The following is a 25219-nucleotide window of genomic DNA, read 5'->3' on the forward strand; positions in this document are numbered from 1 at the left end:
AGACGTCACTCTTTTCAATTTAATACTACCTCCTATCCTTAATATACTACTTTCGAAATTTTATATAAGAACTCGTTTAATTTCTATTTTGATCATAAATATAAGATTTCGATTTATTTTGTTTTTTATATTTATTCATTTTTTTTTCAAATAGTCTTTGTAATAATAGTAGTTCTAGCAAATACACTTGATTAATGAGAATATTTTAGGAAAAATAACACCTATTTAGTACAAGTAACTAACTTAACTAATTTTGTTAATCTACTCAAATTTGTTAACTAATTCTTATATTAAAGATCGGAGGTAATATAAGACATAGTTGACTAATTTGGAGAAATTAAAGAAGTTAATTAAGTTAGTTGTTTTTAGTAAATAGATATCATTTTTCTTAAAATACCCTCATTAATTATATGTGTTTGAATTACCTATTGATAGTAACTTCTTAACATATGTAACTATTATAGAAGTTACTTGAGGACAAAATAGATAAAGATTGGAGAAAAAATAGATTGACATCTTATATATAGAACCAAATTGAAAGTCAATTAGCTCTTATATTAAGTATTGGAGATAATATTATATTAATGATAATAATTTATAAGTACCTATAAAATTAATCGTATATAAGAGATTTGCCCAAGACAAATGGCATAGAAGGGCGAAATAGAGAAATAAATAAATATAAATATTTTAGATATTACAGTTAAATTATATTTATATTTTGAATCCAGTTATTGAGTCCCTTTGAGTTTGAACAGAATGACTTATATTACGCATGAAACGAGTATTTTTTCTCACTACAGGTCATGCATAATTAATTAAGCTTTTTGTAATATTACTCATATTTAAAATTATTAATTCAAAATCTTTTATTTCAATGTGAAAAATTATTCACACATGACATAACCACTTTCCCGTTACGACGAGGGAATACACTGAAAAAGATAGCATCGTCGCCGTCTCTGTCGATTACAGAAGAGGCCCAGAACACCCTGTTCGTACTGCCTTCGGAGACTCATGGACGTCGCTGAAATGGGTCGCTTCCCCGTTCCGGCGGGAACGAATCCTAGCAGTTACTAAACAGTCACGTGGGTTTCGAGAAAGTATTCTTCGCCGGAGCGACAATCGCAGACCACATGGCGATTCGCGTGGGCACGGAAGGATTACCAGCTAGGCACGAATCAGGAATGGATCGTCCTGGCTCATCCATTCTTCTGACGACGTAAGAATTGATGTTATCACCTAGCATCCCAAGAGTTCCTATCAGCTGCCGTACTATGTGTTTTATTGCCGGTAAGTGGGGTTTCTTCTCTTCTGGTGCGGCTCAATTCAACTACTATATTCCAAAAGATTAGGTGCTAGTCATTTTCAGAAGAAAATGATAACTGCAACGTCGTCTGAAATGGATTGGAACTTCTGCTGTGGTGGGGATTATTGCAGTGCAAGAGATCAGGCATATTCAGGATTTTTGTGGTTAGATGTTCTCAGAATCGTGATAAGATCCTTTTGAAAATTAATGGCTTTTTTTGCAAGGAATTTGTTATGTTTCTTCTACCAAACCTCCCCTTTTAAAACGCTTAATTAGCAGAATAATACATGAAAGTAATGTGATGTGAATAGTGCGTGTTAATGGAATATTTTTAAAGTTTAATCACTCCCTTTTCAGTTTGTTGCTTGACCTTTAATTCTTACGAAAACTTTTCTTTTTGGAAGTGTGTGTGGGATGGATATGCAAAACAAAAAAGGTAAAAAAAAAAAAAGGATTATATATAATTTAAAATTGCGTATATAAGAACATCTATTGATTAATTAAAAATAATAATATCAAACCATACAGTAATTAATTATGGGAATAAGGTCCCCCCCTCTTTTCCTTTACTTTTTTTTTTTTCTGTGAAAAGTCGATAAACCACAGCAGAAGGATGAGTTCCTTGCATTCTACGGCGAGTATATACTCGCGTACGTGGCGTGTCTACGGCCTCACGTGGCGTATCTTTCATTTTAACATTTTTTTTAATCTTTCTTAACAATAATATTTGATACTCATTCTAAAAAATATACCAATCAACACATAAACTAAATTATCTATTCGTTTAAATTTTACGAAATATATATTTAGAAAATATATGATAAACAAATATACTTGTAATAGGATTCGTTCCTTTCATTTTGACAATGTGAGATCTAACAACACCTAAAGTGATTAGTGAGAAAAAAAATGAAGCATGAGGTAAACTAATGGAAAATAAGTTTGTGCTTGTGTTTCTTAAGGTTGTGCATGTTTGGTGTGTTTAAGATACTAAATAAGGATCGTACCCCAAAAAAAAAAAAAACGGAAGCTTGCTTTAGGTGTAGGCTTGGTACTTTGTTTTAATTATACATTTTATAAATAAGATATAAAAAATTTGTCACATTATTTCAAAAGTAGTTCTATCATTTAGTAATAATTAAAATTTTCTGGTAAAAAAAAGTAATAATTAAAATTTAATGCGCAAATAAAAAATATCTCAATAAATTTAGCATGTGTTGGGGACCAGTTTTGGCTGAATACTCTAAACTTAGGTCTAAATTATCTATAGCTCATTTGAGTGGTACAGAGAATTTGAACGTAAAAGTTAAATACAAAGTCTTAAATGCAGCATTTAAGTAAGGAGGCCGAGCGTGTATCTGGCTGCGTTCTCACAACACTGAGCTCACCATTAAATTCCGCCATGGATTCCAGCACCAACGACGTAGCCTATGATTTCTCCCCCAGGCTCATACTCTACAAAGATGGTCGCGTCCAGAGATTCCTCGGCATTGACTTCGTTCCGCCATCCCTCGACGATCCTAAAACCAACGTCCGATCCCATGACGTCGTTATCTCTCCAGAAGCCCCCATCTCGGCGAGGCTTTTCGCTCCCAAAACAATCGTTCCCCACCAGAAGCTGCCTCTCCTTGTCTACTTCCACGGCGGAGGCTTTGTCATCGAAACCCCCTTCACCGCACGGTACCACAACTACGTCAACTCGCTCGTGTCCGCGGCCAACGTTGTCGCCGTCTCCGTTCATTACAGAAGAGCCCCAGAACACCCAGTTCCCATTGCCTTTGAAGACTCATGGACGTCTCTCAAATGGGTAGCTTCCCATTCCGACGGGAACGGATCCGATGAGCTACTGAACCGTCACGCCGATTTCGACAAAGTATTCTTCGCCGGAGACAGCGCCGGAGCGAACATCGCACACAAGATGGCGATTCGCGCGGGCACGGAAGGATTACCAGGTATAAATCTAAAAGGGATCGTCCTGGTTCATCCATTCTTCTGGGGAGCGGAACCACTCAAGTCAGAGAAGTTAGAAGCGAGTTTGAGATCCATGGTGGATAGTCGGTGGCGCTTTGCGTGCCCGACGACAGAAGGATCGGACGACCCGTTGATGAACCCGGCGAAGGATCCGAATTTGGGGAGCTTAGGTTGTAGAAAGATACTGGTTTGTGTTGCAGAGAAGGACTGGTTTAAGGAGAGAGGATGGTATTAAAAGGAAGCGATGGGGAAGAGTGGGTGGTCGGGAACGGTGGAAGTGATGGAAACCAAGGAGGAGGCCCATGTGTTTCATCTGCTCAATCCGACCTGCAACAATGCTGTCGCCATGCTCAACACTATTGTCTCCTTCATCAATCTGAGTCAATAATAAGAAGAATCTTCTTCTTATTCTGAGCTTTAGCTTCTGTAATAATTAGGACCGGTAGCTCTCGTATATAAATGTGTGTGGTGGAAGATCATCGACTGGGTTGATTGGGTGTTTTGATAGAAACCAAACTATAGTTTCAAAAGTGTTTTTATGGTTTATGAAGTAAATATATGAAGGAATTTGTCTCGTTTTGTAGAAAAGTGTTTCTGAAACTATAGTTTGGAGGTTATCAAACACTCCTTTAGAAGTGTTTGTCAAGATAAAAGAGTGCTTTTAAAAAATAGTTTTCTGCAGAACGAGACACTCCTCTACATATTTACTTTATATGCTGTTAAAATATTTTTAAAATTATAGTTCGGCTTCTGTTCAACACTCTTTTAAAATAAGTTCAACAGCTTCTTATGAGCTGTAAATAATGGGTTTGGTTTGTAACGCGCTACGTGTAACGTGACGTTGAGTTTAGAAAATTCTGGTGTGTGAAAATATTTTTGTGAGTGGTGGTGTTATTTCGGTCTTTTTCGGTTGGGTTCAATTGATTAACTTGCAGAAAAAAGGAAAAATAAGATGGGTCGTTTTCAAAAGACAAAATAAAATAACATAAAAATCGTCCAGTACAGGGGAGGAATTTCGTGTGCGGTGGGCATGATTTTGCTGGAAAGTAGGATGGAAAGTGACGTACATGACAAATAAAATAATGACATTATTCTCTAATTTTCTACCACAGTTATATATATGCAAATGTCGAAGAAAGTGATATAAATTGAGGAAAATGAAAACCTGTCGTGTATCATAACAGGTAGCTAGAAAATAGGGATTCCTGGAAATGTGATGATGAGGGTTAATATTAAGCCTTCGTAAATCATAAAATAAAAAGAAATTGAACGGATTCAATCGCTCTTAGCTGCATGTATGTATAGAAAATGATGGCAATAGGAAACCAAACATACAGATTCCCTTAAAATTAATACACATTGCTACACATTATACAACAATAAAATGAGAATATAAATAAAATGTTTCAAAAATAACTCTGATAATAGCACTTAAAAAAAAAAAAAGATACTCCATATGTGTTGCCAAAAGGTTGCATTTTCCCTATGTAATTAGCGGGCTGAATGATTTCAACATATAGTATCAATTTATCAAACATTATATTATTTATATTTTTTTTGACCAGCTATATTTTTATTATTCAACATATCAAGTTCTATATTATGTATAACTTTTGTATTATATATATTTTCATAGTATAAAAATTTATTTTATTATATTCTCATATGTGCGCGCGCGTGTCTGTACATGCTACATTATCCACCGTATCAAGAATACCCTTAAGTAAAAGATACCTAATTTTTTTTATAAACATTGTTGTGAGTTAAAACATCCCATTGTCGGCTAAAACAATCCCATTAAATAAAGAGTAATATATAAATATTTACCACGTTAATAGTGGTATATAACTCATTTAATTGAGGAAGAATTTAAAAAAAAATCTTTAAATTTTAAAATTCTAATTGAAAACTAAATAACAACACATTTTTGTATTTATTGCTGATTTGGAATTTTAAAGTTTTAGAAGTATTTTTTTTAAGATTTTATTTTTAATTAATTCTGGAAAAAATTTTAATTAATTGTCTCTGTTTTTTTTGCAACCACTACTATTTAATTGATCGTCTTGATTCTAATAAAACCAGAGGAGTAGCTGTCGAGAAGTAACTGCCAAGCCCATATTCATGAATGCTGCGATTTATGTGATGTACATTGATTATCAAAATATATTAATAGCATTAATAATAATATTGATGGCATGACTCTTTTTCATTATTATTGAGGATTTTTAGAGCCAATCATTAAAGGATTCCCTGAACCAAAAAAAAAAAAAACTCGTAAAAAACAAGGGAAAAAAATAGCAACCACTGCTGGTATTGTTACGTAAACACGTCACCTTGGCATCTTTCTTCTAGCCATTATCTCCTCTGCTGAAAAAGATAAGCATATTGCTATCCCAGTTCTCCCGCCATGGATTCCAGCTCCACCGAAGTAGCCCACGACTTCTCCCCCATGCTCAAAGTCTACAAAGATGGTCGCGTTGAGAGACTCGCAGGCACCGACTTCGCTCCGCCGTCCCTCGACGACCCGCAAACTAACGTCCGATCTCACGACGTTGTCATCTCCCAAGAAGCCCCCATCTTGGCAAGGCTTTTTGCTCCCAGAACCATCGATCCCCACAAGAAGCTTCCTCTCCTGGTCTACTTCCATGGTGGAGGCTTTGTCATTGAAACCCCCTTCACCGCACAGTACCATAACTACCTCAACTCGGTCGTGTCGGCCGCCAACGTCGTCGCCGTCTCCGTCGATTACAGAAGAGCCCCCGAACATCCAGTTCCAACTGCCTTTGAAGACTCATGGACGTCGCTGAAATGGGTCGCATCCCATTCCGGCGGGAACGGATCCGAGGAGTTACTCAACCGTCACGTCGATTTCGATAAGGCATTCTTCGCCGGAGACAGCGCAGGAGCGACCATCGCACACCACATGGCCATTCGCGTAGGCACGGAAGGATTACCAGGCATGAATCTGGAAGGGATCGTCCTGGCTCATCCATTCTTCTGGGGAGTGGAACCAATAGGGTCAGAGAAGACCCGAGCGAGGGAGAGATCAATCGGGGATAATATATGGCGCTTTGCGTGCCCGACGACGGAAGGATCGGACGACCCGATGATTAACCCTGCGAAGGATCCGAATGTGGGACGCTTGGGTTGCAGAAAGATACTGGTGTGTGTTGCAGAGAAGGATTTGTTGAAGGAGAGAGGTTGTTATTACAAGGAAGTGGTGGAGAAGAGCGGGTGGAAGGGCGTGGTGGAGGTAATGGAAGCCAAAGACGAAGGTCATGTGTTTCATCTGTTCACTCCAACCTGCAACAATGCTGTCGCCATGCTCAACACTATCGTCTCCTTCATGAATCAGAGTTAAAAGTTAAGAAGGATGATGACGACGACGATGCAGTTTCTGGGATTTTTCTTTTCCTTCTTCTTCCTTTCTTCTTTCTTTTGCCTAGCTCATACATGTGCTTGACTTCGATGGAAGATCGACTGGGTTCAAGAAAGATCAGATCTAGCATAAGTGGTGATCAGCTTCTATGAAGAATTGGATTGTTCGCTTCCCAAGAGTTCATATCAACCTGTACTGTGTGCTTAATTGTTTCTTCCCTTTCTGTTTCTGGTAGGATTCATGTAATTAATGAACTTGCTGAGAAAAATAAGATGTTGGTCATTTTTAAAAGAAAAGGGTGGCAGCAAAATAGTCTAAGATTGGGTTGGAAGTCCGTTGGGGTGAGTGGCGACGGTGACTTTTCTTGAAGTTTGAGAAGGGAGGTTTCCGTTTCATGACGTGTAAAGATCAATGAACAAAAAACCGGACCGGATACTAAACCGGTCTAGCTAGTGGGTTAAGGGTCAATAGGTCAGACCGGGGTCAGACCGGGGTCAAACCGGTCATATTAAAATAATATAATTTAATTGACAATGACAAAATAAAAATAACATTCATCAGTAATAACCATTTAACAAAATACAAAAAACAACCAAAGTGATTTAAACATTTAATTGTACCAAACTAACACTAACAAATATATATCTTCATCATTACAGAAAATCAAAATCATCATTAAATTCATTGGCAGGGTCAGGAATTGAGACATCAATAGTTGGAAGAGGAAAATTAGAAGGAGTAGCAACATCATCTTGCAGAGGTGGAGGTTCAACAATATTCATATCATCACCACCACCTAAATAAGACAATAATAAAGTGTCAATTAAATGTATGTAAATCAATATTAAAATAAAAATATTTATAACTTCTAAGAGACTAAGACAATAATACCTTCATTATCCCTCCCAGGAGTTGTCAAATTTGAAATGTCTTCATTGTTGACAACACTTTCAAATGTTGCCACATCTCCATCATCAAACTCTGGAACAGGATCTTCTTCAGTCACCCAAAAGTCCACCAAATCAATGTTTTCAAAGTCAATAGGATCATAGCTTGCCTTCTGCTTCTTCAATGTACTCCTGACAAATAAAATTTTAATTAGATGTAAATCCATATCAAAATAAAAATGTTCATAACTTATAAAATTACCTATACTTTAATCGCAAGTTATAGTTTGTGAAAACTAAATCATTTAGCCTTTTGTGCTCCAGTCTATTTCTTCTTTTTGTATGAATGCGTTCAAATAAACTCCAATTCCTTTCACAGCCAGAAGAAGAAGAAGTTTGACTAAGAATGCGCATCGCAACACGTTGCAATTCTGGCACTGAACATCCATAATATGTCCACCATTCATCTAAATCATGAAAATATGAAATATAAAATTAGTGAATGACCATAAATATACTATTAGCTATTAAATAAAACACTTACAAGGGTCAAGTTTCTGTGCTGCTTTTTGACATGATGGTCTACTGAAAGATTCTTTGGCTTCACGATAAGTAGTTGCTTGTTTCATTACCAAGAAGCCATCAACCTCTTCGTTTGAGTAAGACTCCACCACATCAATTAAAGCCATCATTAACTTTGACTTGATAGAGCAGTCTGGAGCATATGTGATTGCAGGATTCAGCAAATATGATGCTGCATGAAGATTGGTCTTTAAATGCTTGTCCCATCGAGTTTTAATGATTGTTGTGTAGGGCTTATACAGCTCCTTGTTCTTCTTAAACATCTCCTTAATTGCCATTTTCGCCCTTCGCATGCCTTCATAAACATAAGGCAATGAAGGCTTCTCATCTGAATCAACAATTCTCAACAATTTTATGAGAGGAGATACAATTTTCACAACTTGATAACAATCATTCCAAAACCGATTGTCCAATATGATTGCACTAAAATTTTTTCCAGCTTCAGTCCTTGATAATTTGTGGTCCACAAAGTGTTTATCAACAACTAAAGCTTGCAAGTCATTCTTGTGCATATATATGCTGTGCAATGTAATAAATGTGGTAGCAAACCTCGTGGCACCAGGACGCACAATTTCTTTCCAAGTTGGTCTTCTCCTCAACCACGATAAGAAAACCATATGATTATATGCAAATACAGTTATCTTTGATGCCTTTGATGCGAGGTCTGACACATGAGGCATGCTTGAAAAGTCCTTCAACACAAGATTCAAACAATGTGCAGCACAAGGTGACCAATAAATACTTTTATACTTCTCTTTAATCAATCTACCACATGCTACATAGTTAGCTGCATTGTCAGTCACCACATGAACAATATTTTTAGGACCGATCCACTCAATGACTTCACAAAATAGTGTGAATAGAGTTTTGGCATCTTTAACTAGATCTGATGCATCAACAGACTTCACAAATACCATACCATGTGTAGAATACACTAAGAAGTTTATCAAAGTACGTTGTCTAACATCAGTCCATCCATCAGCCATGAGTGTGCAGCCATTATTTTTCCATTTAGCTCGATGACTATCAATGAGTAACTGACATTCTTTTCTCCAGTCACTCAACAAGTTGGTTTTAAAATCATAAGCACTAGGAGCTTTAAACCCAGGCCCTATTGAAGCAATGCCATCCACAGCTTTTTGAAATAAAGGGCAATCAAACGCCTTAAACGGAATGCAATTTACAATAGCCCATTCAGCAATCAACATTTTCACATTATGCTTTGCTTCTTTAGTAGCTAATGCACTCTTAATGCCAGGTTGAGAATCAGGAGTTGTTCTAGGAGCAAAATAATTGTCTATGCTCCCAGAAGCTTTCCTCTTCCTTGCACTACTTGTGACATTTGGTGATCCAACATGAGTTTCTTCGATTTTCTCTTCTATGTTTTCAATAGTTTTTTTCTTTGACCCTTCTTTTAAAGACTCTGCCATTCTATGACGTACATCATGTGGAACTTTTTTACAAGCAGCTATTTGACCAACAGTGCCAGCAAGATGTTGCTTCATCCTATTGATCCCACCTCCTCTATAACTATTAGTACAAAAAAGACACGTATATATATTTTGTATTCCCTCTTTTTTGTAGGCAATATGTGCCCATGCTGGATCAGTTTTGGCACGTAATGAAGATGTGGGTGTGGAGGTTTCGGTTTGGGGAGTTGAAGATCCAGTATTAGAAGTCATGTTGTCATTTCCAGAACTTTGGTTATTTGTAATATCCATCACTGCTACTAAAAAACAAATCAAAAGCTTAATAATTAATATAACATCTGAACATCGGTTATTTCTCATCTGAACATCGCAGCAGCCATAACACAAAGAACATAACACCACAACTCCATATGATTAATATAAACCCATATAGTATATTTCCAATGCTATGGTAAATTGACTAAATTCAATCTATTATTTCCAGATAGTCTAGCAATCTAACACCACAACTCCATATGAAGCAGCACGGAAAAATCAAAATTGACAGACAAGCAGAGAATCCAAACTCAAAGGAAAAATCAAACCAGAAATTTAATAGATTATCACCCTCAATCCAAGTTCAAACGAAAATAAGAGTGGCCGAGAGATCAGAGAGACAGAGACGGAGAGCTCAAACCGAGTCAAACGAAATCGGGAGTCTGGACGAGCAGCTTCAGGCGAGGCAGGGGACGACGCGGCGATGGTGCAAGCTTCAGTGAGCTGAGCTGGGAGATTCAGTGAGGCGACGGCGGTGAGATTCAGTGAGCTGGTACCGAGACGGGACAGTGAGCACACGGCGACGGCGGCGAGGTTCACTGAGCACACGGCGACGGCGGCTGGGACTGAGGATTAGGAAGGAGCTGCCGAGATGGTTTTGCCGTTTTGGAGACCGAATGAGGAAGGACCGAAGGAGACGGGTTGGGCGGTCGAGGTCGAGGTCGAGCTGGTCTGGGTTCGAAGTTTTTTTTTTTTTAATAAAACGCCGTCGTTTTGGGTCTCTGGAGGGGGAAATGTTCTGAACCGGCTGAATCACTTAAACCGGCGGTTTACCCGGTTTTACACCGGTTCATACCGGCTCAACCGGTTCACCACCGGTTTAACCCCTGGCCGGTTCTTGTCTTATTTCGGACCGGACAACAGGCAGGTTCACCGGTTCACCGGTTGAACCGGCCGGTCCGGTCCGGTTTTTTTTTCCATGGTAAAGATTTTTTTGAGGCTTTTCCCCCCGGCGGTACTAGGTGAGAATATTTTGTTTCCACCTAATTTGGCAGTCAAATAAATCAATGTCGTTGCCACTTGAGTGTGCTCGTTTTATTGGACTTTGAATAAAGTTACCAAAAAAAAAAATCAATATCTTATCAAGTGGAATTCAACCCACAGCCTCTCCTTAAAAAAATCAATATCACTGGACTATAAGACTTTTAGCATAGTTTAAAATTTATGAAAATCATTGTTATAATACACTCGCTCTGGTCTTTTTTAGGAGATATCAATAATCTAATTGCGCAATCTTGATCAAATCACTAAATGTGAATATATTTTCCAGTGATAATTCAAGTATTGATTTGCTACGTTATGTAGAACTAATTCTTCCTGCTCGACTCAACCCTTACTGGTAGTTTAGTTAATTTTTTTGTTAAGCATAAATATCTTTTTATCGGAGATAATCCTATTCAAACTAATCTCTGGTGCTAAATATGGTTAAAGGTAATTCAAAAGTTTCAATCTTATAAAAAAAAATAATGAGTACTATCTCTAGTCCTAATTATAAGACTTTATTTATACACTATAAACAAGTTCTTATAAATAGGGCCGGAAGTAATATTAGACAAGCCCACAATTAAGTTGTGGCTGGATTTGGGCTTAAAGGGCTACTACAATCCTTCTCAACTACCGTACATACTATCTTTTGGAGACTCAATGGGCCTCCATACGTCACTCCATGGGTCGTGACCACAGCTTCCTGCATATCTTTCTATTGGGCCAACACAATCCACACAGACCAAAATTTTTTTTGCCAGTCCCCAAAAAAATAATTTAGATCTTTGTGTGTGTGTGTGTGTGTATTTTTAATTGTTCACTTTAGGAAAGGAGGTCAAGTGCATATTATAGCACTACAATTCACAACCTCACGTTTAAAAGAGATTTTTAGTGCTATTAACGACAAAATTTGATTCAATCCAAAATCTTCATCAGTTATAACCAGACTCATTCATTATACTTCAATATGCAGAGAATTTAGTGTTATTTTATTGGGAATTTTTTTGTAAAAAATTTGAAATTACTAAATTCAAAATCAATAACAACACTTCATTTAGTTTTGATAATACTGAATTTGTAAATAACAACAAATTTTTGTTAAAATTTTTTATTTGATACCTAGTAATTTTAAACTTCTTTTTATGGGATTCTTTCTATTTTCTTTTGAATGAAAAGAATTTAGTGTTATTAAAAATTAACGAATAGAAATGATGTGCAAATGTGCAAATATGATTCTTCCTAAACAAAATTAATTACTATTTATTTTGTTATTTTTATTTAGTTTCATTATTGTACTTCCAATTTTTGTTTTGCACTTGAGGCTAATTACAGCCGCACTTCTTTCGCCGGCCAAACAATAGAGCAAAAGTTGAGGTTTTGGAGTCCCCACCCGCCAGGAATGTAAGAGAAGAACCTGGCAATTAGAGAACCACAATAGTTTCCGATATTTCGTGCACTGTAATTATCAGAAGGCTTTTGGATTTATTTTCCCTCCTATAATCCTCTTCATAGGAGCACGAAACCATTTGCGTCTTCCGGGTTCTAATTGCTAAACCCAGATTCTCTGCCTCTCTCTCTGTTATCCATGGAGAGAGCCGCTCTTCTTCGTTCTTTATCTTCATCTAGATACTTCTCTCGCTCCTCTCCTTCCCTCCTTCTCTTTTCTCGCTCGTCATGTGCGTCTTCTTCAGCTCCGTTTCACTATCGTCGCTCGATTTCCTACCCCACCCGACGTCCTCTGCTCCGCCGCCACTTCAGATTAGTCCCTGCAGCTCTACCATCTTCATCACTTAATCTCCGGAAGCATTTCTCTTCTGTATCTCCTCGTGCTGTTGCCTCGCCTCCGTTCCCATCCACTCCAGGTATGCGAGGCCTTCTTGCTCTTACTGTGATATTGATATTACTTGTTTCGGTGTGAACTTTGTGCTGTCAAAGTGGGGTTTTGAATGGATTATTGTTTTTTTTTTTGGTATTTTCTGGTGAAGAATTCGCTGAAGTAAAGGATGAAGTCGCGGAGAAGTTGGGTTTTGAGAAGGTTTCAGAAGAGTTCATTCCAGAATGCAAGTCAAAAGCAGTGCTTTTCAGGCATAAGAAGACTGGCGCCGAGGTCATGTCTGTTTCTAATGACGATGAGAATAAGGTGTTCGGCATTGTTTTCCGCACACCTCCGTAAGTAAAACTTGAGTTCATGATTTAAATTTAATGTAATTCCGCTCGAGCAAAACTGCATTCCCCAGATTCTATGTGCTGGCATAGGATAAGTATTGGAGGTTAAATTATTTTAGCACCACTTATGGATGCTGAATATATTGTAAAATATTCAGGAAAGATTCCACTGGCATACCTCACATATTGGAGCATAGCGTACTATGTGGATCAAGAAAATATCCTTTAAAGGAACCATTTGTTGAACTATTGAAAGGAAGCTTGAACACTTTCCTGAATGCATTCACATATCCTGATCGGACATGTTACCCAGTTGCTTCCACAAATACCAAGGTCACAAGTCAATATATTGGTCATTGAACTTTCAGCATTTCAATTGTCAATCTATTTGACGAGCTAATATGACAACATTGTTTTCATTTTAAACAGGATTTTTATAATTTGGTCGATGTATACCTGGATGCGGTTTTCTTTCCCAGATGTGTGGAGGACTTCCAGACGTTTCAACAGGAGGGTTGGCACTTTGAGCTCGATGATCCTTCAGAAGACATCAGTTACAAAGGTTGGATAAATATAGTCATTGTCTATTTCAAGTTCTTTACGCCTTTCAGCATTTGCCTTGCATTGATATTTTGGGCATATTTTCTTCCCCTTTTCTTAATGTTAACATTTTGTTATTTCAGGTGTTGTTTTTAATGAGATGAAGGGTGTCTATTCTCAACCTGATAATATACTCGGGCGGACTGCTCAGCAGGCTAGCTCTTACACCTTGTCCTTTCTTTCCTCTATTTTTTAAATCTTCCACTTCTTATATCTTGTTCTTATTGGAATATGTGAACAACTGACATAACTGAGAAAACTCAGTCACAAATCATGACTGCCTAAACCTTCTCTTTATTATATTTGGGTATGTTGACTATCTGATTACTGAATTGTATCAAATAATATTATTTTATATAGATTTACTTTGTACTGTTGGCATTGAATTTTAAATTGTGTAGATTGCCTGACATACAGCATCACACATTTTTGAATCCATCGATTGTCAATATCAAGTTTCTTTTTAACTTGTTGATTTATTGTATTCTTGATCATTCAATGTGTGGATATTCATTGCTATTATGTATTACTGTGGTTCAGGCTCTTTTCCCTGACAATACCTACGGTGTTGATAGTGGAGGTGATCCCGAAGTGATTCCCAAATTGACTTTTGAGGAATTCAAGGTATGCTTTGACAATCATGTTTGAGAAAACGTTCTAGTTTGCAGAGGTAGCAATAAATTTAACCATGGTGTATGGTTTGGCTGTCTTATGGGTGAGGGATTGTCTCCTGGGCTTAAATTATTAGAAACAAGCCCAAGAATGGTTTTTATTTGTACTTTTAACATGCCTCATGTAAAAGTCTCTTGGGCTTGAAGAAGATAAAGCATAGCTAGAAAAGTGTGAGTGGCAAGGATTTAACTATTGACCGCAAGTTCTTCGCACTAGGGCTTTTATGACTGTTCCAAAAATTTAAGCTGTTGAGACTTGAGAGAAACATTATTTATCATTCTTTTCTTTTCGTGCAAACATTAAGGTTTTAGGTAAGTTTTTGTGGCAAAACATAGAAAATCATAGATTATATTGATTCTTTCAAGAGACATGTCTATCTTCTCTGTTTAGGTTTTGCAGTGTTCTTTTACTGCCACATAGCTTTGCATTTAACTGTAGTGAATAAAAACAACTCGTTTTTCTTTTAACTATATATGACAGCTTTTGTTTTGAACTTTATTCACAGGAATTTCACCGCCAATATTACCATCCTAGCAATGCCCGAATATGGTTCTATGGAGATGATGATCCACATGAGCGCCTCCGTATTCTGAATGGTAATAAATATTGTAATAAACTCACTGTTCTGGTTAGAGTGCTGACAATTAGGGATTGTGGCTGTGATGTGAAACTTTATTGTAAGCTGAAGCATAAGCTTTTTGTAAATTGAATTAATGCCCGACCAAACACTGAGGTATTTGGCCTTATTTGAATCTGTCAATACTTTACCCCTTCCATGTTATAGCAACAATCTGGGTAATGGTGGATGATCCTGAGACGGGAGTTTAGGCTGATGACTTATGAGGGACGCTCCTTGATGGAAAGGCCTTAGCTAAATAAGTTGGCACCCTGTTCCTTTTCCTTCTGTGCTAAGCTTGTAAGCAAAGAGCAAGTAATCTTTCTATAGATGAACAAAGTAATGGCATTTCAAAGGCTAGTAGCAGTCTCTAGGCAGTGTGGTGTGCGTTGATCTTAAATATAATGGTTTGTTGCAAGCTATGGTATGAGATCCGGTAGTTAAGAAAATGAGGTGTTCATAATGTGAGTTTGGTATAATAATAGATGGTATCTTACATTTAAGTAATGGAAGACATGATGGAGCATCTCAATCAATCTTATTTCCTTCTTGAACTTTCTAATGTACTCTTTAATTTTTATATGTTACATCCTTTAAATCTTGTAAGGTTACTGTTTTGAATTTTGATTAGATATATAACCAAAAAATTTAAAAATCTCATGTATAGTTTTCCTCCTTGCTTGTTCATGTGGAAAATAAAGTATAATGCCATTTCTGAATATTTTTATTATATTTTATGTGGTTATAATATTTTTATGGGTAAATTTTGTTTTGGAATTAATTACCAATAAATATAAGGGCAAATTTGCCAACATGAAAAGGATTTATTGCACTTTGTGATATGAAGTGACATAATATTTTGGTCATTCAATAACACATTGTAACATTAACTTATCAAAGGTGTTATTTCAGACATTACCTTGTTTATCTATATCTTCACATAAAAACATGCCAAATACCATCATCCAATCTTAGTATCCGAGATACCTTGGCATGTGAGATTACAAGATCTAGATACCAGTTTACCAAATTACTCCTTGGTTTCTTTCTCATGAACAGAGAAAATGAATACGCTATTGAATCTGAAGATATGATGGATTCGATTGTATAGAATTTGTCTCCTTATGATGTGATACATATCTCTAAAATTGATTGTTGATTATGTCCTGTGTAATTGCCCTAAAATCTGGTCCTTAACCACATCATTGTTATGAATTTGATTTAATCTCAAGGCTTAAGAGTTCAGAGTACATGACAGAGTAACTAATTGCCTGTTCACACTCCTTAAGGATTTAAGACCTTTATAATCCTTTGTTATCAGGGTTGACTTGTTGAATTTTCTGCATTTATTTGTAATGCATGCCCATTTTGTTACTGTTAACCTGGTTACAAAGTAAAATTATGTTACTGTTAGACAACATTACCTGTGGAATTAGTGCACTGGAATCCGTGCAATGCATTGGTTTTTATGTCTACTTTAACTCTAATTGTTAAAGATCCGTAGGTTGCAGAATGAGTAACTCTGTCACTCATGCTTTGTGCAGAGTATTTAGATATGTTTAGTGCAAGTTCTGCTCCAAATGAATCGAAAATCAAACCACAAAAGCTCTTCTCAGAGCCAGTCCGGATTGTTCAGAAATATCCTGCTGGTGAAGGTGATTTAAAGAAGAAGCATATGGTCTGCCTTAACTGGTTGCTATCTGATAAGCCCTTAGACTTGGAAACTGAGCTTACCCTCGGATTTCTGGATCATCTTATGTTGGGTACTCCTGCTTCACCCCTGAGGAAAATTTTGCTAGAAAGTGGACTTGGGGATGCCATTGTTGGAGGGGGAGTTGAAGATGAGCTACTTCAGCCTCAATTTAGCATCGGACTGAAGGGTGTTTCTGAAAGTGACATACACAAAGTAGAAGAATTGGTAATGAATACGCTTAGAAAGTTAGCAGAGGAGGGTTTTGATACAGATGCTGTGGAGGCTTCCATGAACACTATTGAATTTTCTCTCAGGGAGAACAACACTGGGTCATTCCCTCGTGGTCTATCCCTCATGCTTCGATCTATTGTAAGACGTGCTCAATTTTTTGTAGTATTTGTTGCTACTTGTGCATTTCAGCTGATTGAGATTGTGAATGTTTTGGCTTTTGATGTGGTAGGGTAAATGGATTTATGATTTGAATCCCTTTGAGCCACTAAAGTATGAGAAACCACTACAAGATCTAAAATCTAGAATAGAAAAGGAGGGCACTAAAGCTGTTTTCTCTCCTCTAATAGAGAGGTTTATTTTGAACAACCGTCATCAAGTTACTGTGGAGATGCAGGTACTCATTCTCTTATTCTAGCATTAGCACATGGTTTTTTGTTACCGGATATGTTATTTATTGATGAGAATACTTTACAGCCTGATCCTGAGAAGGCAGCCCGTGATGAGGCAGCTGAGAAAGAGATCTTGAGTAAAGTTAAAGCTAGTATGACCGATGAGGATCTTGCTGAGTTGGCACGTGCTACTCAAGAGCTTCGTCTTAAGCAGGAAACTCCTGATCCACCAGAAGCTTTGAAAGCTGTCCCAAGTCTATCTCTGCTAGATATTCCTAAAGAACCTATTCGGATCCCCACTGAGGTTATCATATTCCCCTTGAATTAGATTTTTCTTCTGACCAGTACAGTTCCGAGATTGACAGGCACATGTATGCTCAATGTAGGTTGGCAATATCAATGGAGTTGAAATGCTGCAGCATGATCTCTTCACCAATGATGTTCTGTACACAGAAATAGTCTTCAATATGAGTTCATTAAAGCAAGAGCTTCTTCCTTTGGTCCCGCTATTTTGGTAATTATGTAACCTCTGGTGGCTGTTTTCCGTTTTATTTTTCTGCATCTATAGTACCTAATATTTTCTTCTATTATGAGCATTTTGATATGCCTCTTTAAATTGTAGGTATCATCTTTATTTTGACATTTATTGTAGGTACCATCTTTATTTTGACATTCCTGTGTCTCGAATATTGGTTATTTAGACTTATTAATCCCATTTCATGATATCTCGTGGCTGCATATTAGATTCATGTTATGGTAGCTGTGAAACATCATAATTGTGTCTTTGGTCTATGATGTTAGCTACTCTCAACATGCTCTTTCATATCCTTTATCATAATTCTCTTTTGGCTAGACTCCTTTCTCAAAATTTAGGATCATGGATGATGAATTTACACCCTTTATTTTTAGAAATTTAAATTATTTTTCCTCATCTTAATATATTGTGGATGTCATACTCAGTTGGTTACTCTTATTGCAATCTGGACAGTCAATCATTGCTGGAGATGGGCACAAAGGATTTAACTTTTGTCCAACTGAACCAATTAATTGGGAGGAAAACGGGAGGAATATCAGTTTACCCTTTAACATCATCAGTGCGGGGCAAGGAAGATCCATGTTGTAAAATAATTGTTCGAGGCAAAGCAATGGCCGGACGTGCTGAAGACCTTTATGATTTGGTATTTGGAACCTTGCTACCTGAGCTTCATGCTCCACTTCAACACTCAATAACTAAACTAAAATTATTTCCGCACAATATGTGAAGTATAATTTTATGCATCCTGCGTTTTAGGTTAATCGTGTTATTCAAGATGTCCAGTTTACAGATCAACAGCGTTTCAAACAATTTGTTTGTCAGAGCAAAGCAAGGATGGAGGTAGTTATCAAATAAGAGGATGAAAAGGATCAAAATACAGTGTGTTGAACCCATGCATAGATTTTTTATTGAGTCTTGTGTTTATTTTCAGAATCGGTTAAGAGGAGGGGGTCATGGAATAGCTGCTTCAAGGATGGATGCAAAACTAAATGCTGCTGGCTGGATGTCTGAAAATATGGGTGGTCTCAGGTTAGAATACGGAATGCTAATTTGATGATGGATTACTAATCTATCCTGATTAGCTTGCCTGGTCATTTCATTGTCTCCATTCCTGATATCCGAATGTTCTTAATTATCTATCCTGTTTAGATATGCTTTAGTTCTATTGTTGTAAGTTTCATAGTTAGCTTTATTAGTCTACTTTAACTGTTTAATCTGGATTTTGCAATTCAAATTGAAGTTCCATGGATAAGTATTGTTGATTCTTTCTGATTCTGTTCTATGTATTTCTAGCTATCTTGAATTCCTCCAAACACTTGAAGAGAAGGTCGATCACGATTGGGCCAATATTTCATCATTTCTTGAGGAGATTCGCAAGTCTATATTTTCCAGGCAAGGTTGCTTGATAAATATGACTGCTGATGGAAAAAATCTTGCTAATACAGAGAAATACGTGAGCAAATTTGTTGATTTGCTTCCCACTAGCTCTCCTACTGAAACAACCAATTGGCATGCTCGGCTCCCTTTGGGAAATGAAGCTATTGTGATACCTACTCAGGTAAGATAAATCTCCCTCTAGCCATCCCTTGCGTATGTTTCTTCTGTTAATACCTGAGCTTTTCATTGTCCAGGTTAATTATGTTGGAAAAGCAGCCAACATTTATGATTCTGGTTATGAGCTTCATGGCAGTGCCTATGTCATTTCAAAACACATTAGCAATACATGGTTGTGGGATCGTGTAAGAGTTAGTGGTGGAGCTTATGGAGGATTTTGTGATTTTGATACTCATTCAGGTAAACACGTGTTGCTTATAGGCATAATTTAACAGCATCTCTTTTACAATCTTACCTATGTATTCTTTCAGGGGTGTTCTCCTTCTTATCTTATCGTGATCCCAACTTGCTGAAGACACTTGATGTGTATGATGGAACTGGTGACTTTTTACGGGAATTAGAAATGGATAATGATTCTTTAACAAAAGCCATAATAGGGACCATTGGGGATGTTGATGCATACCAACTTCCTGATGCCAAAGGCTATAGTAGGTACGTATATAACATATTTTGCTGTCTGTATGTAATTTTCTCCAATTATTCTTTCATACATGACTTGTGTTTTAGGGATGAAATCTATTAGCTAGTGTAGAGTTGGAAGCATCGTAGCTGGATGAAAAGCGACGATTGAGAATGCATGACATAAACTTCTTGTTTTGAGTTGTTGACAATGCCCATCTCCTATAGTATTCTCAAATGATAAACTAAGTCCTCCTTGAAGCCATTAATCTTGTCCAAGTCTCATGCTTTTCTGAGTCCTCTGGACGGGATCAGTAACAAATTAGAGAGGGGCTGTTCAAAATCTTGTGACGCATCTACTCATTCCTGTTATTTCTGACACACGTCTTGCTCAATGAAGTTCTGATAGGAGCAATCTTAATCTTTCCTTGAAATGCCTTTCAATTTTTCGAAAAGTAAAATGCAGATGAAATTGGCCGTTGAATTTTGACTGCCACTCAAGAAGAATGGTTGTGCTCATTCCCCAACTCCACCTCCCCAAAAAAAAAAAAAAAAAAAGACTCAAAGCACATTAGCGCTGATTGAAGATGCTTCCCATTGAGTAGTTGTTGCTTCTTTTCTCAGTACAAATAATAATTACGTGCACTTCCTTTACATTTCCAATGCAGTATGCTGCGGTACTTACTCGGCATCACAGAAGAGGAAAGGCAACGGAGACGTGAAGAGATATTATCTACGAGGTAAAGATTCTGATTGGTGTCTGCTCTTGCTTTGTTTTCATTGCTTGTTCGCTCCATATGGGTTTGCTGGGCTTCAGTTTTGTTGCTTGTAGACACTAAATCTTACTCCTCTGATCCTATTTGTAAGTTGGAGAGAGAAAGCTTTTCTGATCTTATTTATAAGCTACATCATTAAATTTTACTTGACTGGCATTTTTTTAGAAAGGGCATATTGCTGGCATTGATGTGATATCTTGTGACAGGACCTGGGGTCTATTTTTGCATATATTTGACTCTTGCTTTCACATGCCTTGTGCAGTTTGAAGGACTTCAAAGAATTTGTGGGTGCAATGGAAGCAGTTAAAGATAAAGGCGTTGTAGTTGCAGTGGCATCTCCGGAGGATGTAGATGCTGCTAATAAGGAGAATTCCAACAATTTTCAAGTAAAGAGAGCCCTTTGAACACCTTGGGATTATACAGAATCATGTTTGATTTATAGCAAACTAATGAGTTATTTTTTTCATGGTAAGTCCTATATTTAGCACTTGAATCATTGTTAATAAAAATCCCTTTTCTTCCTCTTTGTTCTGGTGTTTCTCTTTTAAATCTAGTGGCCATCTTGTTTCTTTTTGGATGATCAATCAGGAAACATTGTGGCTTTTTAGGACTAAATTTAGGAATAACTAGATTAGAATATTTGATTAGATTTGAAATTTTAAGAAATTGCATTATTTAAGGTAGCTTAAGATTTATTTTTTATTCATTCAAATGGGATTTAAATTAGAGACGTGCAATTTAAAGGAAACATATAAACATTTAAAGTTAATTATTTATTTTCATTTAAGCCTCCCAATTGACATAGGAGTATTGTTTAGTTATGATGCTTTCCATTTAATTCAATAGATCCAAATTCTAATTAATATATTATTCAAATTTAAAATTAGTTATTAATTTTTTTGTTTCAGCTTCTAATTAAAATCTCATTTAGTAATAATGCTTATCATTTAATTCAATATATTCAAATTATAATTAAAATAGTATTCAAATTTTATAATATCATACCCGACCTGTGGGTATATTTGAGGGTTTTAAAAAGGTAGTTGATTGATTCTTTATGCTTTTGCTATAAAGTTCTCTCATAATATTATAACGTGTAAAAAATTACTCAGATAATCTAATATTATGTTGAGTTGTAAAAGTTATATACATACCTATCAAAATGAAATTCACATGGTGTTACTCCTTTTGGTTTCATATGTTAAAAACTTGAGATGACCTTTTCCCATTTACAAGGGATACCAGTGGTTTGTTTGAAATTTTAATGTGTTTTTTCCATTTTTGTCCTCATTAATTATTGGATAGTTTTATTGGTATTAATTATTCACCCAATTTTTATCGTACAAGCTACCTGATTAGTTTTAAAAAATTAAGAAAATTAGAAAAATTATTTAATAAATTAAAAATTTTAGAGAAATTATTTAATTCTAACAAAATTGATATAATCTACCTAAAATGTCACATCTAAATTGTCATATTTTTTTTGGGTGTAAACTTCCTTAATTTGTACAATAAGTAGGAATATTTTGAAAAAAAATTATAATTTGCAAGATAAAATATAATTGAGTTTTATATTTAGAATTAAATTTAAAGATAAAGGTGCATCCAATATTTCAAATTATTTTTTGACGCATCTAATATTCTGAAATATTTTTTAGGTGCGTTTAGGATCATAAAAAAAAAAATTTTGGCCTTAGTACTGGATATATTAAGAAATATTTTTGAGTGCTGGACATGTTAAAAAAAATACTTTAAGGTGTCAGATGTTTTAAAAAACACTTGAAGATGCTAGACGCATTTAAAACAATACTTTAATATGTTAAATACACCACAAATCATTTTGAGATGCTGAATATATCTGAAAAAATATTTTGGACAGTGGATGCGTTTTAATACTAAATTTAATCCCAAACTAATTTTTATATTTATATAAAATATTATTTTTTATATTTATTATTTTTAATTAATTTTAACTCGTTTTGTGCGTAGGTGTGTGCGCAACAAACATTTATTCATTTCGCAGAAACAATACTGACGTGGCGTCCTTAAAATTGAACTGGGGAGAAGTCAGACTCCCTACCCGTTTTTGCAGAGTAGTTGCAATTCATCACTGAACGGTCATGTCATGGAGGATCTGCCACTCTGTGAAACACAGATTCAGGGGAAATTACTTTTTGAAACCCCTAGAGAAAAAATATAAGAAATTATATTTGAGCATTAATTATAAGAATACAATTAACAGATGAATATTAATTACTCTACAGGTGACTAATATTTTAAATCAAGTCATTCTTCTATAAGTGATTTATATTTATATTGTGCATGACTATGTTTTATTGTAGTTTGATTTAGTTTATACATTAAACATTTTTGGAAAAATTATTATGAAGTCTTAAATAAGAAATATAATTATTAAAAATCTCAATGACAGCAAAAAGTTTTTTAATGACAAGTTTCAGAATAATAAATAATATCTATTTATTTGTCATTAAAACTTACTATTTTTTTGGGATTTTATTGTAATTCTCTCAATATTTTTCCAGGTTCCTAAATTTCTTTGTATTGCTCAGTAAAATTGTATGAATTATTTTTAATTAAACTTTCAGGGGATATGGATTTCATAAATTAAATTTACTTCTGAGCGCTCTCCGTGGTGCCAGTGGTAGTTGCACAAGTCAGGTTTCATAAAATATTTAAACAATTTATAAATACAGTGGTAAATTTTGCAAAATTAATTCTTTTATATATATAAGTACATCTCAACACAATTATGTTTGAAACATTATCGAGTATTAAAGATAAATATCTTTTCTAATAAAATATAAATTTTAGTTTATCACATTGTGGGAAATCAATCCTTTTCATTAAACCCAATTCTTAAGTTGTTCTTCCAAAATTAATTCTACTTGCACAGGTATTTATTTTCTGCCATAAATGGGTTAAACTAATCTTACATACACATTTCTCTTTACTTCAGAGTGACCCGGACTCTTTCATTTATTTTGGGTTGAAGGTAGGATAGTCTTAAAATTTTATTTAAAAAAAATAAAGTTAATTGAGTAATTAAAAAAGTGGTTCATATTATAAATTGAACCAACTTCTGACAATTATACGTGCGCTTTAATTTGTGCATGTTATGTCGAAATAAAAAAGTGGGCAAGATCATTCATTATTTCTGTTGTGAGGAGTAAAGATACTTTCACAAAAATTTTCAATCACAAATAAATGATATTTCATTCAATGTATTCTTAAATTATGTTAGATACAACCTGCATTAATAAATATATTACCATGATTTTAAATAATACCTTTCTGGTTCTGTTTATAAGGTATTTCCAGCATATTTCACACATGATGATGAAAACTTTAAAATGCATTAATTCTCTATTAAAATATAATATTTTTTAACTTTATCTATATTTAATATATACACATTTCAAAAGAAATAACTTTCTACATTATAATAAATGAAGGACAAATAATATATTCATGTTGAAAATTGAATAAAATAACTTATAAATAGGATTAAAAAAACATTTTCTCTCTATCTTATAAATAGGATCAGAGGAGTTTCAGTCTATGCAACTAAACTCATTTTTTATGACATTAATTAGCTGGGGTTCTTGTAAACTTTTCCAGCTATACAAGTTTTTTTTAAAATTTTTTCTGGATTTTCAATCAAATTATTTTTTAATTTCCATGCATGATTTTAAGGAAAATATTCGCATAATATTTATTTTACAAAATTTGAAGGAAAAATTACAACACAATCTCATATGAGCACTTTAATTATTAAAAGACTACTGCAGCAACATGCAATAATGAGTTCAGGAGGAGCAGGAAATGACAATAGATGCATATTATTCACTTATCATAAGATTTTTTAATTTTTAATAATTAAATGATTTATATGAATTTAATGCGGTGATTTGCCTGATTCCAACCAAGGAAATAAATAATCAAATAGAAAAAAGTGGTTGGGTTAGGAGGAAAATAAATTGTGCCAACCAGAATAAAATAAGAAATACACTATGATATACCAGACCATAATAACTGGCCGTTTAGGCTACTTTTCTGCGTCGATCAATTATAGAAAGCTGGTAAAATATAACAGTACTCAAATTTGTTATGCAACAAAGTTATGAAAATAACTTTTTCATAAAAAGAATTGAGTTATTCATAAGTCATTTTTTTATTTGATTATTTAAAATAAATATGTTTATTTGATGTGATACTTGTCCCTATTACATTATTAGTGGCACATGTATTAAACAAGAAGATCTTATGCTTTGTTGTGTAGTTTCAGAAAACGTTGGAGATATATGTTGTTTAATTTTTATTGTTAAAAGAGTTTTGTGTAAATTTTAAAAACAGAAAGGAGGATGAGTGGAATTTCAAAAAAAAAAATTGTGAAATAAGGGCCACACTTCTCTTCATTTTTTTAATTCCATCCTCTTCGTATTTTATGTGTATTTGGAGAGACGACAACCGTAGCCCATAAAACAATAGTCGTATTGATGTGAAAAGTTGGACAAAGTATAAAAGACCAAATATATATCCTTTAAAATATATCCTACTTATGATATCGAAGATGATTTTTGAAAAAATTACAATAAGGTTCCATCTAAAAAAATTAAATAACAAAAAATCTCTTAAAATTATCAAATTAAT

The 25219-nt window shown here is 35.2% G+C and overlaps 3 protein-coding genes and 1 pseudogene across 3 annotated transcripts; 3 read left to right on the forward strand and 1 right to left on the reverse strand.

Moving 5' to 3' along the window:
* Window positions 1-2573: 2573 nt before the first annotated feature.
* On the forward strand, window positions 2574-3759 carry LOC114733772 (probable carboxylesterase 12; annotated as a pseudogene).
* Window positions 3760-5607: 1848 nt separating this feature from the next.
* On the forward strand, window positions 5608-6950 carry LOC114733738 (probable carboxylesterase 12). The gene has a single exon (XM_028921235.1). The coding sequence runs from the start codon at window positions 5688-5690 to the stop codon at window positions 6639-6641; it is 954 nt and encodes a 317-aa protein (XP_028777068.1). The 5' UTR covers window positions 5608-5687; the 3' UTR covers window positions 6642-6950.
* Window positions 6951-7312: 362 nt separating this feature from the next.
* LOC114733762 (uncharacterized) lies at window positions 7313-9849 on the reverse strand. The gene is made up of 4 exons (XM_028921259.1): window positions 8091-9849; window positions 7809-7983; window positions 7551-7738; window positions 7313-7455 (listed from the first exon to the last, which is right to left on the reverse strand). The coding sequence occupies exons 1-4, from the start codon at window positions 9847-9849 to the stop codon at window positions 7313-7315; spliced, it is 2265 nt and encodes a 754-aa protein (XP_028777092.1).
* A 2427-nt stretch (window positions 9850-12276) lies between these two features.
* On the forward strand, window positions 12277-21075 carry LOC114733748 (presequence protease 1, chloroplastic/mitochondrial). The gene is made up of 19 exons (XM_028921243.1): window positions 12277-12719; window positions 12843-13026; window positions 13182-13356; window positions 13453-13585; window positions 13707-13777; window positions 14164-14247; window positions 14801-14891; window positions 16456-16973; window positions 17065-17229; window positions 17310-17528; window positions 17611-17738; window positions 18213-18402; window positions 18516-18599; window positions 18691-18788; window positions 19053-19317; window positions 19391-19553; window positions 19625-19805; window positions 20441-20512; window positions 20811-21075. The coding sequence occupies exons 1-19, from the start codon at window positions 12443-12445 to the stop codon at window positions 20950-20952; spliced, it is 3240 nt and encodes a 1079-aa protein (XP_028777076.1). The 5' UTR covers window positions 12277-12442; the 3' UTR covers window positions 20953-21075.
* The last annotated feature ends 4144 nt before the right edge of the window (window positions 21076-25219 follow it).

Source organism: Neltuma alba, unplaced genomic scaffold (genome assembly GCF_004799145.2).
Source record: "Neltuma alba isolate B1F8T4 unplaced genomic scaffold, ASM479914v2 tig00013031_pilon, whole genome shotgun sequence".
Classification (NCBI taxonomy): domain Eukaryota; kingdom Viridiplantae; phylum Streptophyta; class Magnoliopsida; order Fabales; family Fabaceae; genus Neltuma; species Neltuma alba.